The 17813-nt window shown below is 37.6% G+C and overlaps 1 protein-coding gene across 9 annotated transcripts in view; it reads left to right on the top strand.

The window, feature by feature from the left end:
- The window catches only part of CABCOCO1 (ciliary associated calcium binding coiled-coil 1), a 144237-nt gene that overhangs the window by 27728 nt on the left and 98696 nt on the right, over nucleotides 1–17813 (top strand). For 8 of the 9 annotated variants that reach the window (XR_009559349.1, XR_009559350.1, XR_009559352.1 and 5 more), the window contains exons 4-5: nucleotides 5120–5264; nucleotides 9861–9933. Coding sequence is in view for 6 of the 9 variants with exons in the window: in XM_060286400.1 (XP_060142383.1) it covers nucleotides 5120–5264; nucleotides 9861–9933 (218 nt within the window). In the remaining 3 variants the exon portion in view is untranslated. Of the gene's footprint in view, nucleotides 1–5119; nucleotides 5265–9860; nucleotides 9934–10923; nucleotides 11262–17813 lie in introns of those variants that run through there. The other variant, XM_060286402.2, reaches the window with a different exon arrangement.

Below are 17813 nucleotides of genomic sequence, written 5' to 3'. Positions count from 1 at the left end.
GATACTTCACCCACAACAAGTTGAACACCATTCGCCACCCCTTAAGTGAGGGCTGCAAACCTCCTTCCAAAGCGGACAGTATGGAAAGGGGGGAAAATAGTAACTTTATAGTAGAGAAGCGTGACAGATACAACCTCAGCCAGGTGACTAAGGCTAACACCACTAGTGATGAGCCAGGTTAAATAGCAATACCCTAGATATAATGTGATGAGAATGGCACTGTAGTCTTCCTGTCCAAAACATTTAACCCCTGTCTAATCATGACAGAAGTATCAGATAAACCCAAATTTAAGAACATACTACAAAATATCTGACCAGTACTTCTCAAAACTGTCAAAGCCTTTAAAAACAAGGAAAGGGCTTCTCTGGTGGCGCAGTGGTTGAGAGTCCGCCTGCCAATGCAGGGGACACGGGTTCGTGCCCCGGTCCAGGAAGATCCCACATGCCGCGGAGCGGCTGGGCCCGTGAGCCATGGCCGCTGAGCCTGCGCGTCCGGAGCCTGTGCTCTGCAACGGGAGAGGCCACAGCAGTGAGAGGCCCGCGTACCACCAAAAAAAAAAAAAAAAAAAAAAAACTAAAGAAATCCAAAGGGTGAACTTAAATAATAATATATCACTATTTGCTCATTAGGTGTGTCAAATGTACCATAGCTATATTAACAATGGGGGAAACTGTGTATGAGGTATATGGGGAGTCTCTGTGATATTCTTGCAACTTTTCTGTAAATCTAAAACTACTCCAAAATTAAAACTTTACCTGTAGGGAGTAGCCTATCCCTAAATTGGAATACTGTGCAGTGGTAAAAAAGGAAAGAATGAGGAAGGTTTTCTAGGTATCATATGTTGTTACTGAGTAGAGTAAGGTGCAGAATTGTATTCTTTTGTTTATAAAACAGACAGGATTAGTATTTATCTATGTCTTTATTTGTTATATATACAAAGAAATGCTGGAAGAATACAGAAAAAGCTAATAAAATTTTCTGTGCAAAGGGTGTAGGAACTGGGCACATGGGCAACAGGACTAGAGGAAGGCTTCTCACAATACACCTTCACATATATTTTTTGAACCATGTGAATATGTCATCTATGAATTAAATTGTAAAAAGAAATACATGACATGAACAGTCTTAAGCTTTGCAACCTCTGAGCTGAGAATTCACAAACTAGAAACAGAATAAAGGAAAGTAGAAAAATTTCATGGATCTCACATTACAAGTTTGACAAGAGATTTCCATTTTAAACGTTTTCCATAACATAACTTATGAATATTTCTTTTATGTGAAACTTTATATTGTTGATATCAGTTCAAAAATGAATTTTTAAAACTTGAGCATGATCCATCCAAGTACTCATAAACTATGAGAGAGCGAAAGTACGTATGTAAAACCTAACCGGAAAAAAGCAAGGGATCTAGTTTTCCTTCTGGCAGAAAAAAAAAAAATCCTCTCAAACCTTTCAAGCTAACAAGGTTATAGTTACCATCAGGAAAGAATGTAATCTTAGCCAAGTGTGCCAGGGAAGGAGATGAAGTATGTTTATACTTAAACTAAGAGGTGGTGGAGTCCTGAGCACATAGTGAGCACTCCCATCCCATCCGGCAACATCTTCAGAGAAAAAGCACCGAAGAGCACAGTTTGTGCTGTGAGCTGTAGTGTGGCCGACGGTTACTAATAAAATTCTAGTGTGGGGACTGTTACTTTATACTGACTCGGTTTCTGATCTATCCCTTGTCTCAGATTGTGCTACATTATCCACAAGATATTCTGCAGACAACCCACCTGGAATCAAAGTAGATCAAACTAAAAGATTATGGAACGTAGAATTTGTACAGTTATCTTAACAGTATATGTGTATTTTTTTTAAGATTTTTTTTTTGATGTGGACCATTTTTAAAGTCTTTATTGAGTTTGTTACAATATTGCTTTCTGTTTTATGTTTTGATTTTTTGGCCTCCAGGCGTGTGGGATCTTAGCTCCCTGATCAGGGATCGAACCTGCACCCCCTGCATTGGAAGGCGAAGTCTTAACCACTGGACCGCCAGGGAAGTCCCTTAATAATATACGTTTTGAGTTTCAGTTTTTCCAGGGCCTGACCAAGGACAGGATGTAGAGTATTAGACTGGGTATTTGGCCTCTATCTAGGTCGATGGGCCAAGATTGATTGTCCTCTATATAACATGAATGTGGTAAATAACCATAGAATGCTTTTTAGTTCTATGAAGTTGAATTGTTTTTCCTCCACACAGGAATGATGATGATGATAATGATAATAATAATTAACATTTATACAGGATTAACTTGTGTCACTCACAGTGCCATTTGCTTTCCAAATACTTTTGCACTTAATTCATGCACAGTGTTATAAGATAGTCCCATTATTCTCCTCATTTTAAAAATGAGAAGAATATATGAGATTCAGAGAGGTTAAATCTGAACCCCAGAGAGCGAGAGCCCATCCTCCTGACCACGTGAGATGTGCCTGGCTTTGGGCTAAATTCTAGAAAGCACTATATACATGTAATGTATATGTATCTTTTCAGTTTACCAGGAGTTTCCCATGCATTCCTTATTTGATCTTCACAATAGCACTATTATTTTGAGAATTGGTATTATTCTCATTCACAGATAAGAAAAATGAAACTCAGATTACCTAGGTAGTAAATGGCAGTTATGAGGTACCAATCTAAATCTTCCAGCTAATTATAAGTATAGTATGTTCTTTCATTACCCTAAATTTTCAAGGATAAATTTTATTTCTAACAGCCCTTAGTATTTAATTGGTTTAGTCTTTCATATTTTAATCACATCACTAAATGTGATTTTTAAAAGGGCAAACATTTCAGTTAGATAAGTGAAATGATAACTTTCCTAATTTTTAAAGCCATTATCTGTAGAAAGACATTAGACATAGAAAAACAGTTTTAAAGAGTCAGTTATATTTTAACATAAGGAAATAGTAATATAAATTTATTTTTGTGCTTGATAAGTATAATCACATCTAGAATTAGAATCATCTAAATTTTTTCTCTGCATTTCTAATTAATACCGTTTTATTAATAAAATGATTCAGATTTTAATCCATTCATTTCTTAATTGCTTTTATCCAACAGATTTTTCATTTCTGAAATTACTCTTACTATTTTCAAAAGAAATTTATCATAGAAAAAGAAATAGGGACTTCCCTGGTGGCGCAGTGGTTAAGAATCCACCTGCCAATTCAGGGTACACAGGTTCAGTCCCTGGTCCGGGAAGATCCCTCACGCCACAGAGCAACTAAGTCCGTGTGCCACAACTACTGAGCCTGAGCTCTAGAGCCTGAGAGCCACAATTGCTGAAGCCAGTGTGCCTAGAGCCCGTGCTCCGCAACAAGAGAAGCCACCACAATGAGAAGCACGTGCACCGCAACCGAGTAGCCCCTGCTCGCCGCAACTAGAGAAAGCCTGCGCGCAGCAACGAAGACCCAACGCGGCCAAAAATAAATAAATTAAAAAATAAATTTTAAAAAAAGAAAAAGAAATGTTCAGTAATAATTGAACTCCACTTAGAATGATACAGGAAAGCCTAGTTATCCAGTAATAATTCTATGTATCTGACAGACATAAAACAGGATCTGGAAGGAGGCCATGAGAATTGGACTAATTGTCATTCATTAAACCAGATTTTAATTGTTATATAGTTTTATGCTTTTCTAATTCCTACACATAGAAAAGAATCTAGACTAAACAAATTACAAGTTGGTGTTTATAGTGTCTTCCAAAATTTTAAATTACTTTACTGTCATTTTATTAGTAATTTGGTGACCTAGCACTTATATCCCAGAAAGAGAAGCTATGTAACCCAGAAATAATTGGTTCTGACAATCAGCCTGTGTTCTCATAACTCCTCTGCACTCTCGCCTTCTACTTCCCTGAAAAAGCCACCCCATTAACAAGACTTGGAAAGTTTACTAATGGTCTCCTAAGAGAGACAGAAGTTTGGTTGGGATTGAGAAGGTGGGATTCACATTGTTCAGCACAGTTCTCCCCCAGGCCCTCATCCTGGCCACCAGCTGACAATCACCCCCTCCAAGCAACCAATCCAACCTTGTTTTTGCTAGAGCCTTTCAACTCTCCACCTCCATGCTGTTCGGTCTCGTGTCCATACACCCTTCACTTGTCAGCAAAGGACAGTTTGGACACTCCAGTTACCTGGATTCTCCTCAGGATGCAGGGAGCTGTGTGTGTATTGTAAATAATATTTGTCTGACACAAGTAAAAATAAGAAGATGGAGGTTAATGTTTGTATTATACACATTATAAAATTTAAGTCCAAGGCTTTTGACACTTATTTACTTCTTTTTCAACTAGACAGATGCCTTAGAAGATAGTTTTGCTTTGTTGTTTGTTTGCTTTTAATTGCGAGAGAATAGACCACAATCATTGACTTGTTTATTTTTGGTAATGGTGGCAAAGTGGTGTCAGTGTCACTCTTTTTGCACTGTCATCTGGCTCTCACCACCACCATCAGGCATACATTTGAGAAACAGCTTACATAAGTTATGTCTGTAGCTTGGAAAAGAAAAAAAAATCTTGATTTTTACATAAAAATCCATATTTCTGGCATCCACTGAAAATCTTCCGGCCCAAATTCCCACATGGTAACAATCAACTAAAGCCGAGCGTTAGTTGACTCTGTTCATTTACATTTTCAGCTCTGGGTTTGGTTCTGCTGTCTACAGTGGCTGAGTCTACTTTGTAGGCCTTCCTTACCAGCTAACCCAACCAACCTTGTGTCGTTTCTATCTATACTCTTAATCTAAGATTATAAAAAATTTTTCCTTTCCATTCTAAAGTAATCTTTAGATAGATTGAGGGTTCTTTTTTTTTTTTTGCATCTTAAAATGGAAACAAACTCTTTAGACGATTGTATAGCATTACGGTAATTTACAATTGTTGGGTGTGTAAGCTCCTGTTCTCTTACATAAAATGTAATTATTAGCATAAACAAACAGCAATAGTTTTACCATTTGTCCTCACAAATACTGAAAAATGGAATTGTTACACATTAAGGACGTCTTGGGTTATTTTGTTGCCAAAACATCTATGAAAATAATGCTTTAGACGTCTTTGGATTTTATTTCAGCACTGCATATGTCCATAGAAGACAGCATAAAATGGCTCAGAGAAGTTATGGCTGAAATAGGACCATCCCATTCACAAAAAAATGAGGAATGGAATATCTTTGATGTAAAACAAGCCAATGCTATTGTTGATTACTTGAAAGTCAGGTATGGACTTTTTTCAGTAGCATTTAGTTTTCACTTTATGTTTTCTAGAAAATGTCTATTAAATAGAAGCTAATTCAATTTTTAATGAAGTTAGACATTTACAAAATTTTTGCAGTAATTAACCCAACTGATAATTAGATAATATTCAAATCATCCATCCAATAAATAAAAACCAGGACATTGAACATTTTGGCTTTCCTTGCATTCTTAAAAAGAAGTTTATGTTTGATAAGCATAATTTCATTTAGATCTATAATTCTTGGCTAAGAATTTTTTTCTCTGAATCTCTAAATAATACTGTTCTTATTAATCAAATGACTCTTTCAGATTATTCAGATTTGATTGCAATAGACTATGCTACAGGTAGTTGACCTTGACCTTAAAATTTTACATTTTAAAGAGTAACATTTCCATTTAAACATTTATTTTAAATGCTTTATATTAGAAATTGAAGAGATTTATATACATACTTCCTCAAATTTATTATATACCCTGAAATATTTGTAGTATTGACCAATTAAATTCATTAAGTCTTTCTTTGTGCTTCGAAAATGATGGTGGATGGAGGGAAAGTATTTTTCTTACAGTGATTCTTCATTGTTGAACTAAGAAATCTGTCTTTTTATATGATCTGTCACAAGGTCTGCATTAGAGTTTTGCATCTCTCCCAAGGGACATTTTTTAAGTTAGCAAATATTTAAACAAGAGTTGGTAAAAAATCTTTCTTTTGCCTAACTAAAAGTTTCTGCAGAATTTCTTTGTTCCTCTGTTACTATATACTGCAGTACTTTCCAACTTTAAGTTTTACAATTCTAAAATAAATGGTGCTGTATGATGGTCTAGACATGCTCATGATTTGCTTGGCAAGGATCCTGGTTGTAGCCTGGAAGTTTTTAAAAAACTAATGTGTTTAATATGATAAGGTTTATATACTGGTTTCTGGCATGAATTAATAATGGTGTATGATATATTTTTATGTAATAGCATTTGATATAATATGACTTCTTAATGTTACAGTATACCTCCTAATGTGTGTCTCTCACTAAAAGCCACAGTAGTCTTCATATCAATTAAAGGGAGATCCTTGTGTGGCGGGGAGGGAAGGGAGTGGAAACCCAGAGCTGGAGGAGAACTTGTTCCCCAAGGTATTTCTGCCCATCAGAGTTTGGAAATCACTGGGCAGGGGGAATTCTCTGCACATTTGTAGAGCATCCTTCTTTCCCTTCTCTCTCCATTTGAGCCTTCCAGGTCTCTCTAGCAGAATACATTTTTCAGCTGAGCTCTCAACCCAAGAGTTTTATAATGGGCACCAGGACTGATAGTTAACCACAGCACCAAAACCCATGCACTTTCTAGATGGTGAAAGATGGCAGCTCTTTTCTCTTTCATATCATCTTTCTGGACAAATGTTCATCAGCGTATTTCTTGACATTTTATTGACATTCAGAAAATGGTTAAGTGAAGAGGGGATGTCAGTGTTAGTCACCTTTTGACCCTAACCAGGGTAACTTCACACACCAAAAATACCTAGTCTTACTTCTCCAAAAAAAAAAAAAGTAATATTTGAAAGTTTAGTCAAATAAAGTAAATCAGAACTAGCTTTTATGCTGTTTAATCTTTATATTGTGATTTCAAAGAAATTACATGTTTTAAGTGTCTCTGTCACAGAAATTAAAATATCAGTTGGTAAGTAGGATATCTGGAATTGATTCTGAAGTTGTGTCAAGAGAAATGTGCTTTTCTGCAACACCTGTTCAGAATGTCTCATGTGTCCACAAATGCAAGTTTAATGTCAATTAAATCATATAATACTTTTCATTTTAATGACTGCAAAGAAGTTTTCTAAATATGAAGCTAGCTCAGTTATCAAAAAAAAGTATAACCATTTTTCAGTTTAACCTAATAATTAAGTTTAATCAACCAGTGAAAGCCCTAGTCAGTTTTGGGAGTGCACGTTTTGGAATGTGACCTATAGCACATGAAACTTAACTGACAATAAAATTGAAATTTCGGGGACTTCCCTGGCAATCCAGTGGTTAAGACTCCATGCTTCCAATGCAGGGGGTATGGGTTAGATCCCTGGTCAGGGAACTAAGATCCCACATGCTGCGTGGCCAAAAATTTAAAAAATAAATAAATAAAGCTTAAAAAAATTGAAATTTCATTTGTTGCTCTTAATAGAGTCTACACTGTATATTCCATGATGTGTCTGTGAATTGAAAAAATGAATACCAGAATTCCTCCCCAGCATTGCTACTGAGTAATCTACTTACACAACATATACATAGCTTTTTAATATAAGATGTCATTTAGACATGTATCTGGTTCAAGGACATTTCTGTCATTGTATATTCTATGTATTCCCTGGAAATCAGGTGAAGGTAAAGTGCACAGACATATACTCAATATAAGAAAACACTTCTAAAACACCTCTTCAGGGGCTTCCCTGGTGGCGCAGTGGTTGAGAGTCCGCCTGCCGATGCAGGGGACACGGGTTCGTGCCCCGGTCCGGGAAGATCCCACATGCTGCGGAGCCGCTGGGCCCGTGAGCCATGGCCGCTGAGCCTGCCCGTCCGGAGCCTCTGCTCCGCAACGGGAGAGGCCACAACAGTGAGAGGCCCGTGTACCGGAAAAAGAAAAAAAAACACCTCTTCACACAAATGTCCTTCCTGGCCTGGAGCCGGACGTCTTGACCATTTTCATTCTGAGTAGTCTCCCTTTGATTTAGGACCAAGACAAGATGCTTGACAAAAATAGTCTAGGGGCTTGAGTCAGCTGGGAGTCCAAAGGAAGAGGGAAAAAATACACTCCCATAACAGAAGTGTCACTTTGTTCCCATGTGAGGCCATTTAATAGCTCCCTGGTAATGTGAGAGAACCCCAGCTGTTGGTGGGGACCAGAGCAAAGCAATGGTGGTATGACTTGACCTGCCCCTGAGCAAGTGCCTCCCTTTGGTGCCCCCCCCTCCCCTTGTATGTCTCACTGTAGTCCTGGCCTTGCCCAACCCTGTATCTATGGCCACTGCATCCAAGTCATGCATTTTATTTTCATTGTAAGAAGTGAATTTCTTTTTTGGTATGGGATAATCTAATAACTGTATGCAATAAGGAGAATAACGTGGAAAGATTATGAAATTGCAGGAAGGAAGATTTATGAATTGACTTCGTTGTGTGAAACAAGATGGGGAAAGGAAAGTTTTAGACTAGTTAACTGAGAAGAAGCCAAGCTGTTTCCAAAATATTCTACACTCCTTAATTTTTCTACTCAAAGTCAGTTACTGATAATGTAATAGTTTTAACCTTGAAGCTTTCTCTAGGTAACCAATGTAAGGGAAGGAGAGTTTGAATTTATTTTGCTTCATTGAATCATCAAACTTCACTAATCTTGTTGTATTTTCTAGCCAACAGATCAAAGTAATGTCAAAACCTAAGCTAGTTTTCTGTATGTTGATGACTAATTTGAATGTAGTCAAAAACAAAACAAAACAAACCATGACTGAGTCTGTACACCCATCAGTTTAATGGATTGTGTTAGTAGTGAGATCAACTGCTAATATAACTCAGAGAGACCCAGCTGCCTGAGGATTTCTTCGTTGATTTCAAATGAATTGAAACTTTGATCCATTACAGCATTCAGGAGAAGCCATTATTATACATGCTCTGTAGCTACATTTTGCAAATGTTAATTTCTCAGTTATATTAAAATCAATTTTCTTAAATAGCAAAAGGCACCAGAGTGAAAGAGAAACCACTAAGACAATTTTTTGTTCTTCGGCATTTTGCTGTATTATGAGTCTATTAATTTTCCCAACCAGCAGGAAGAGAATTAGAAAAATTCAAATATTATCACAAACAGGATATTAGAAGTCAACCCTTCAGTAAATTTTTAACTCTCAGTAACACATTGCTGAGATCTTTAATCTTACTTGAACTATATATTTTTAAGCTCTTTTAGCTCTTTATAGTTTTTATACACTGACCATTTAGTCTTTCGGGTAGGAACTAAAGAAATTATCTTTCTCAAATTAATTCTTCTCTTTGATGTGTAATGGAATATTCTTCAAGAAAATCATTCATCTAAAAAGTATTTCAGTTAATGTTGCATCATTCTTCAGGTGTTATCAGAAATTACCTTAATCTTGAAACAGTTTGAGAATGTGAGAAGTAATTGATATGGAAGTAGCCTATAGAATTCAGTGCTATTTATATGAGAGGAAATTGACTCCAGTTTGGAACAAAACATGAAAAAGAATGTGAAGTTTGGTGTTATTTAGAGGCAGTGCAATATTTGGTTGTGAGCCAGGAAAAGTCAAGATGAAATCTACCCCAAACCTATCCACTCATCACAGATTAGTTTACTGATATTAATTTAGGTACTATGTTATATTGTCAGTGTCTCAAAAAAAATAAACCTTTAATTGCTTAGCATTTCTGGGCAACTTATTTTGGAGTAAAGGAGGTGGTTAACTTCATATTAGTGTTTAATATCTTTAGCTTGGTCAATTCAAACAACTTTCCTGTAATAAATATTCTTACATATTTGCTCTTTTTTCCTGAAATAAACTTATCAGCTTTCCACATTTATTTTGTATTTCAGCTTATTTCAACACTACAAGCTGTATGAGTTTCTGTTCTTCTCTGCCAGGGAAGAAATTGTGATAGGAACTGAGGTAAGTAATTTATCTAGATGGAACCAATTAGGCTGAATCACTTAATGCATGCTGATCAGCATCTGGGTCTTTAACAGCTGAAAGCAGCTTCTTGTCAAGATTACTCAAGTGTTAATATAACCAACTAGTAGTTTGCAAAAAGAATAATTACATAGAGTGAGCTTTGGATTAAGAAAGTAAGCTGTCTTTTGGCATTAAAGGTATTGTTAATCATGTATACTTTATGTATTTATGGATTATTTGACAAAGCTCAGTTGGATAGAGTATGTACGTCTTCATACAAATAAACTCAGGAAAAGTGAGATAAATTAATTCTGTTAAATCTCTTCTAATTTCATATTTATTTTCAGTATACTCATTGTTTAAGGCCTAATTCAAATCCCACTTCCTCAATGAAGCAGACCTTCCTTAATTGCATCACATCTCAAAGGAAGGGCTTAGACAAACTCTTTAATCATGTTCTATTATTTTATTCCAATTGATCTCTTTCTGCTGAATACTGGCTACTCTGAGCACACCAATAAGCATGTAAATCTGTACCATGTTTATGGTTTCCTAATTGTTTCCTGTGGATTGATATAGTTTACATAATCCAACTGTAATTTTCTTGAAGGCAAGGATCGTGTGCTATTTTTCTACACAGCATATAGTATAATGCAGGACATAGTAACCCCTCGTAATATGACATAAGTGATTCAGTGACAGTGCATATAATAGCAGTTCTACAAGAAATGGTCTACTTAAAGATACTTTTGCACAGCCTTACATATAATCACATATATGTATTTACTAGAAATGAATCCTGGGTAAGAGAACATCTTAAGGAGGCTAAAGATGCCATCAGAAGTACTCCTTAGATTCTCAACTGCTTGAGGAGGCTGTACTGCCTAGAAATATAGGAGATGGGAATGGCCATGGTCAGACATAAAGTGAATAAGGGATGGGACTTCCATGGTGGTGCAGTGGTTAAGAATCTGCCTGCCAATGCAGGGGACACGGGTTCAAGTCCTGGTCCGGGAAGATCCCTCATGCCACGGAGCAACTAAGCCTGTGCACCACAACTACTGAGCCTGCACTCTAGAGCCCGCAAGGCACAACTACTGAAGCACGTGGGCCACAACTACTGAAATCCACACACCTAGAGCCCATGCTGCACAACAAGAGAAGCCACCGCAATGAGAAGCCCGCACACTGCAACAAAGAGTAGCCCCCGCTTGCCGCAATGAGAGAAAGCCCATGTGCAGCAACAAAGACCCAACGCAGCCAAAAATAAATAAATAATAAAATAAATTTATTAAAAAATAAATAAAGTGAATAAGGGGATATTTACATTATCTTTATAATTTCCCTGATATTAAGAACCAGATGGAATGTGCCAAATGTTCTGTCTTCCCTAGTATTGTTATTCTGCACTTTATAAATTGCTTACTTCATTAAACACCTCAGTCACTGTGTCTCAGTCTCCACTTGGGTACTTGTTCTAATGCTGGCCTTTTAAATGAGCTGAAGGAAAACAAGGAACCCTTTTTGCTTTTGACTTTCCTTAAAGTTTCTCCTTTGCAGTCTCCTCATACTGTAGCTTAAATTAGGTGTCACTTGATGAAGTTTCACTGACAAAGTTTCCATGTCAGAATTACATCATACAGTGTGACAGCATTGCAGTAATTATCTGTTAGGAATACAATCCTATCTCATCTATTCAGCAAAACTTTGGGAAAATGATAGTGGCTTCAATAGCAGCATATGCAGACATTTAGAATCATCAAGAAAAAAAGTTTCATAAAGAACTCCCTTTTCCCTTTGTTAATTACACAATCGTGCCTTTCTTCTCCATTGTAAGGTTATATTTAGGTGACATTTATGCTTATGGAAAGATAAAATGGAGAAAGCAGACAAAGATTGGCTCATTTATTTTCTATTGTCTTTTGTATTTTTCCCAAGCTGACCAGAGCTATTAAAAAAAAGTCCTTAAGGAAGGGATATTGGGTCTTAAGGAATTAACCCGTTCATAGAATTTTAAAGGATTAACCAAAGCAAGTGTTATACTACAATATTTTGTGACATTTTAGAAGTGTCTGATAACCTTTGGTGCAAATACCATTTTTTAAATTAACAACCTTTCATAGAGGAAGCAGAGGCTTGCCCCACTAATGTAGTTATTCATACTGACCTCAGGGCTCTGGAACCAAACAAGGGCCATACAACAGCCATATAAATGTTCCAAATTTAAATCTCAGGCAAGCATTCAAGGTAGATAACACTGACGAAATTTAGTTTCTTTCTTAGTTGTGGATAGATGATTTTAAGAAAACATGTAAATTGCTTCTAAGAATAATGGCTAAATATTAATTCTAATTACTAATAGAGAACATAAATCATATTCATACTTTTCTTGGGTTTTAGTTTATAGAAAATTGAATTTGTATTTTTGAATTTAACAATTGTTTCTAGCAATTTCTACTCACCTTTTACAAGATATTTCATGTTACACCTTAGAGGCATATTTTCGGTAAGTCATTATTCTTGACCTGAGATTTTTCATAATCTAGAAATCTAATAGATATAGTTCTGTAAGCAGCATGTGTTGTAGTTCATTCAACCGTTCGCATATAATAGTGTTGTTCACAATATACATTGAAAAAGGCAGTAAACAACTAGAATGAACTAGAATAATGACAGAATGGAGCAGAAAACGAAGGCAGCAGATACCTGTAGTTGTAGCCATCTTAGTGGATGAAGTACTGTGTGACACTTATTTTATTTATAGAGATGAGGATTCCCTTTTAAGCACCCAAGCCAGGAGCTCTCCAAATCTATTGTTTTGACAATGCAATTAGACCACAGATCCACAGACTTAAGAACTGTAAGGGAACCAGAATCTCCTTAAGGAATATATTTTTTCTTTGGCTTTAAGGACCCACCCAGAAACCTGGAAACTGCTATGTCCTTTGCTTTTATTACCTGAAAACTAGAAGAAGCAGTGAATACTTGCACACAAAGAACACTATTGGACATTAGCAATGATGATGGTCAAAAAACTCATAGCAGATACCCTAAGTCATGGTTCTAACCATGTATCTACTGCCAGGCATCTACTAAAATGAGATGAAGCAGCTTTAACAATTATATATTCATTATTCCACATATGTTATCCAGTTCCTGTTGTGCTCTAGGCCTGTGCTAAGTTCTAGGGGTACACAGTGACGAGCAATGATTCTTGTCCTCAAGGAGTTTATTGTCAAATGAGAGGAGAGAGATGATTACATAAGTAATTACAAAATAGGGTGGTTTCCAGTAACAAGTGAAATCTAAGAGGAAATGTAAAGGTTGTGATGAGTTAGCCAGAAGTGCATTTTATATTTTTGGTGCAAGTGAAAGGAATTCCTCTCAAAATAATTAATTAAAAAGTGGGGGGTATATTATTAGATCACTAATTGGTAAATGCAGGGGATGAAAGCTGGACTAAAGCCAACTGGATCTAAGTAGTCAGCAGTGTTATTGAGTGTGTATGTAAATACATGTGGGTGTGTGTATGCATGCACGTGGTTCAGTCTCTCATCTCTCCTAGACTTTTTTCATTTCTTTTTTCTGAAGGGCCTTGTTCCCTTCTACTGCAGACAGGCTTCCTTCAGCTGGTGGTAGACATGAAAGAGGCAGCTCCAGTTTAGCAACTCCAAAAGAAAGAGACATTCTTTCTCCCAGTATTATTGTCTGTGCTTGTGTCATGCATCCACTCTCAATTAGTCACTATGGCCAGAGGAGTAATGTTATTAGAAGACCCAAGTTGACTGTATTGAATGGGTGACAGAGGATGAATAGGTCCCCAAAAGCAGCAGGAAGAACTTTTGCAAAAGGGAATAGTGATTTTATCAAAAGAGTGAACTAAGCACACATGTACAACTCCTCTTCCATCTAAAATCCCATAAAAGACCAAAATTTTCAAAATTCATAATGCTGTAGATAAGAGCTTTTATGACATCTAAAATTATAGATTACTGATTAGATGAAACTACAGCCCCATATGTACTGAGAAGATGCTACAGAGTTAATGCTGCATTTATTTAGGCATCCTCAATTGATACAGAAATGGGAGAAGCTTTAGGGGGAAAATAATGAAAGCAAGTAGAGCAACTGCACCATTTAGTCCGTTTACCTTCTGCTGCTTACATAGAGCACTGGGACTCCATGACATTTGCTCCAGAGCTAAAGAAACTATTGTGGACATTGATGCCAAAGAGAAGGGCAGATCTAGAGTGGCCGCTGATGTTCAGAAGGGACAATGAATACACCCTGAATATAAGCTACTGGCACACCTAACTACCGTCATTCTTTACGGCTCCCCTACAGTCTCTAGAGGCAAGCTATGGCAAACAAACATCCACAGACACATGAACCAGGATCATCTAATGTAAAGATAAATCAACAAGCAGTTGAGGAAAATAAAATCATAAGAGAGGGATTCCCTGGTGGCGCAGTGGTTGAAAATCCGCCTGCCAATGCAGGGGACACAGATTCGATCCCTGGTCTGGGAAGATCCCACATGCCGCAGAGCAACTAAGCCCATGTGCCACAACTACTGAGCCTGCACTCTAGAACCTGTGTGCTGCAACTACTGAGCCCGCGTGCCAACTACTGAAGCCGCATGCCTAGAGCCTGTGCTCCACAACAAGAGAAGCCACCACAATGAGAAGCCTGCACACCCCAACAAAGAGTAGCCCCTGCTCACTGCAGCTAGAGAAAAGCTCATGAGCAGCAATGAAGAGCCAATGCAGCCAAAAATAAATAAAATAAATAAATTTATTAAAAAATAAATAATTTTTAGGGGGATTGGAACCAAGATGGCAGAGTAGAAGGATGTGCTCTCACTCCCTCTTGCAAGAGCACCAGGATCACAACTAGCTGCTGGACAGTCATCGACAGGAAGGCATTGGAACTCACCAAAAAAGATACCCCACGTCCAAGGACAAAGGAGAAGCCACAGTGAGACGGTAGGAGGGGCACAATCACAGTAAAATCAAGTCCCATACCTGCTGGGTGGGTGACTCACAAACTGGCGAACACTTATACCACAGAAGGTCACCCACTGGAGTGAAGGTTCTGAGCCCCACATCAGGCTTCCCAACCTGGGAGTCCAGCAATGGGAGGAGGAATTCCTAGAGAATCAGACTTTGAAGGCTACTGGGATTTGATTGCAGGACTTCAACAGAACTGGGGAAAACAGAGACTCCACTCTTGGAGGGCACACACAAAGTAATGTGCGCATTGGGACCCAGGGGAAGGAGCAGTGACCCCAGGGGAGACTGAAGCAGACCTACCTGCTAGTGTTGGAGGGTCTCCTGCAGAGGCGGGGTGGGCGGGTGGCTGTGGCTCACCATGGGGACAAGGACACTGGCAGCAGAAGTTCTGGGAAGTACTTCTTGGCATGAGCCCTCCCAGAGTCCGCCATTAGCCCCACCAAAGAGCCCAGGTAGGCTCCGGTGTTGGGTTGCCTCAGGCCAAACAACCAACAGGGAGGGAACCCAACCACCCATCAGCAGTCAAGCAGATTAAAGTTTTACTGAGCTCTGCCCACCAGAGCAACAGTCAGCTCTACACACCACCAGTCGCTCCCATCAGGAAACTTGCATAAGCCTCTTAGATAACCTCATCCACCAGAGGGCAGACAGCAGAAGCAAGAAGAACTACAGTCCTGCAGCCTGTGGAACAAAAACCACATTCAAAGAAAGATAGACAAGAGGAAAAGGCAGAGGGCTATGTACCAGATGAAGGAACAAGATAAAACCCCAGAAAAACAGCTAAATGAAGTGGAGATAGGCAACCTTCCAGAAAAAGAATTGAGAATAATAATAGTGAAGATGATCCAGGACCTTGGGAAAAGAATGGAGGCAAAGATCGAGAAGATGGAAGAAATGTTTAACAAAGACCTAGAAGAATTAAAGAACAAACAAACAGAGATGAACAATACAATAACTGAAATGAAAACTATACTAGAAGGAATCAATAGCAGAATAACTGAGGCAGAAGAACGGATAAGTGACCTGGAAGACAGAATGGTGGAATTCACTGCTGCAGAACAGAATAAAAAAAAAAGAATGAAAAGAAATGAAGACAGCCTAAGAGACCTCTGGGACAATATTAAATGCTACAACATTCACATTATAGGGGTCCCAGAAGGAGAAGAGAGAGAGAAAGGACCAGAGAAAATATTTGAAGAGATTATAGTCGAAAATTTCCCTAACATGGGAAGAGAAAAAGCAACCCAACTCCAGGAAGCGCAGAGAGTCCCATACAGGAGAAACCCAAGGAGAAACACGCCAAGACACATAGTAATCAATTTGGCAAAAATTAAAGACAAAAAAATTATTAAAAGCAGCAAGGGAAAAACGAGAAATAACATACAAGGGAACTCCTATAAGGTTAACAGCTGATTTCTCAGCAGAAACTCTACAAGCCAGAAGGGAGTGGCATGATATATTTAAAGTGATGAAAGAGAAGAACCAAGATTACTCCACCTGGCAAGGATCTCATTCAGATTCGATGGAGAAATCAAAAGCTTTACCAACAAGCAACAGCTAAGAGAATTCAGCACCATCAAACCAGCTCTACAACAAATGATAAAGGAACTTCTCTAAGTGGGAAACACAAGGGAAGAAAAGGACCTAGAAAAACAAACCCAAAACAATTAAGAAAATGGTAATAGGAATATACATATCGATAATTACCTTAAACGTGAATGGATTAAATGCTCTAACCAAAAGACACAGGCTTGCTGAATGGATACAAAAACAAGACCCATATATATGCTGTCTACAAGAGACCCACTTCAGACCTAGGGACACATTCAGACTGAAAGTGAGGGGATGGAAAAAGATATTCCATGCAAATGGAAATCAAAAGAAAGCTGGAGTAGCAATATTCATATCAGATAAAATAGACTTTAAAGAATGTTACAAGAGACAAGGAAGGACACTATGTAATGATCAGGGGATCAATCCAAGAAGAAGATATAACAATTATAAATGTATATGCACCCAACATAGGAGCACCTCAATACATAAGGCAACGGCTAACAGCTCTAAAAGAGGAAATCGACAGTAACACAATAATACTGGGGAACGTTAACACCTCACTTACACCAATGGACAGATCATCCAAAATGAAAATAAATAAGGAAACAGAAGCTTTAAATGACACAATAGACCAGATAGATTTAATTGATATTTATAGGACATTCCATACAAAAACAGCAGATTACACTTTCTTCTCAAGTGCACACAGAACATTCTCCAGGATAGATCACATCTTGGGTCACAAATCAAGACTCAATAAATTTAAGAAAATTGAAATCATATGAAGCATCTTTTCTGACCACAATGCTATGAGATTAGAAATGAATTACAGGGAAAAAAACATAAAACACACAAACACGTGGAAGCTAAACAATACGTTACTAAATAACCAAGAGATCACTGAAGAAATCAAAGAGGAAATCAATACCTAGAGACAAATGACAATGAAAACAATACGATCCAAAACCTATGGGATGCAGCAAAAGCAGTTCTAAGAGGGAAGTTTATAGCTATACAAGCCTACCTCAAGAAACAAGAAAAATCTCAAATAAACAATCTAACCTTACACCTAAAGGAACTAGAGAAAGGACAATCAAAAACCAAAGTTAGCAGCAGGAAAGAAATCATAAAGATCAGAGCAGAAATAAATGAAATAGAAACAAAAAAAAAATAGCAAAGATCAATAAAACTAAAAGCTGGTTCTTTGAGAATATAAAGAAAATTGATAAACCATTAGCCAGACTCATCAAGAAAAAGAGGGAGAGGACTCAAATCAATAAAATTAGAAATGAAAAAGGAGAAGTTACAACA

Source organism: Globicephala melas, chromosome 16 (assembly GCF_963455315.2).
Source record: "Globicephala melas chromosome 16, mGloMel1.2, whole genome shotgun sequence".
Taxonomy (NCBI): Eukaryota; Metazoa; Chordata; class Mammalia; order Artiodactyla; family Delphinidae; genus Globicephala; species Globicephala melas.
This window is presented reverse-complemented; position numbering and strand designations above follow the sequence as displayed.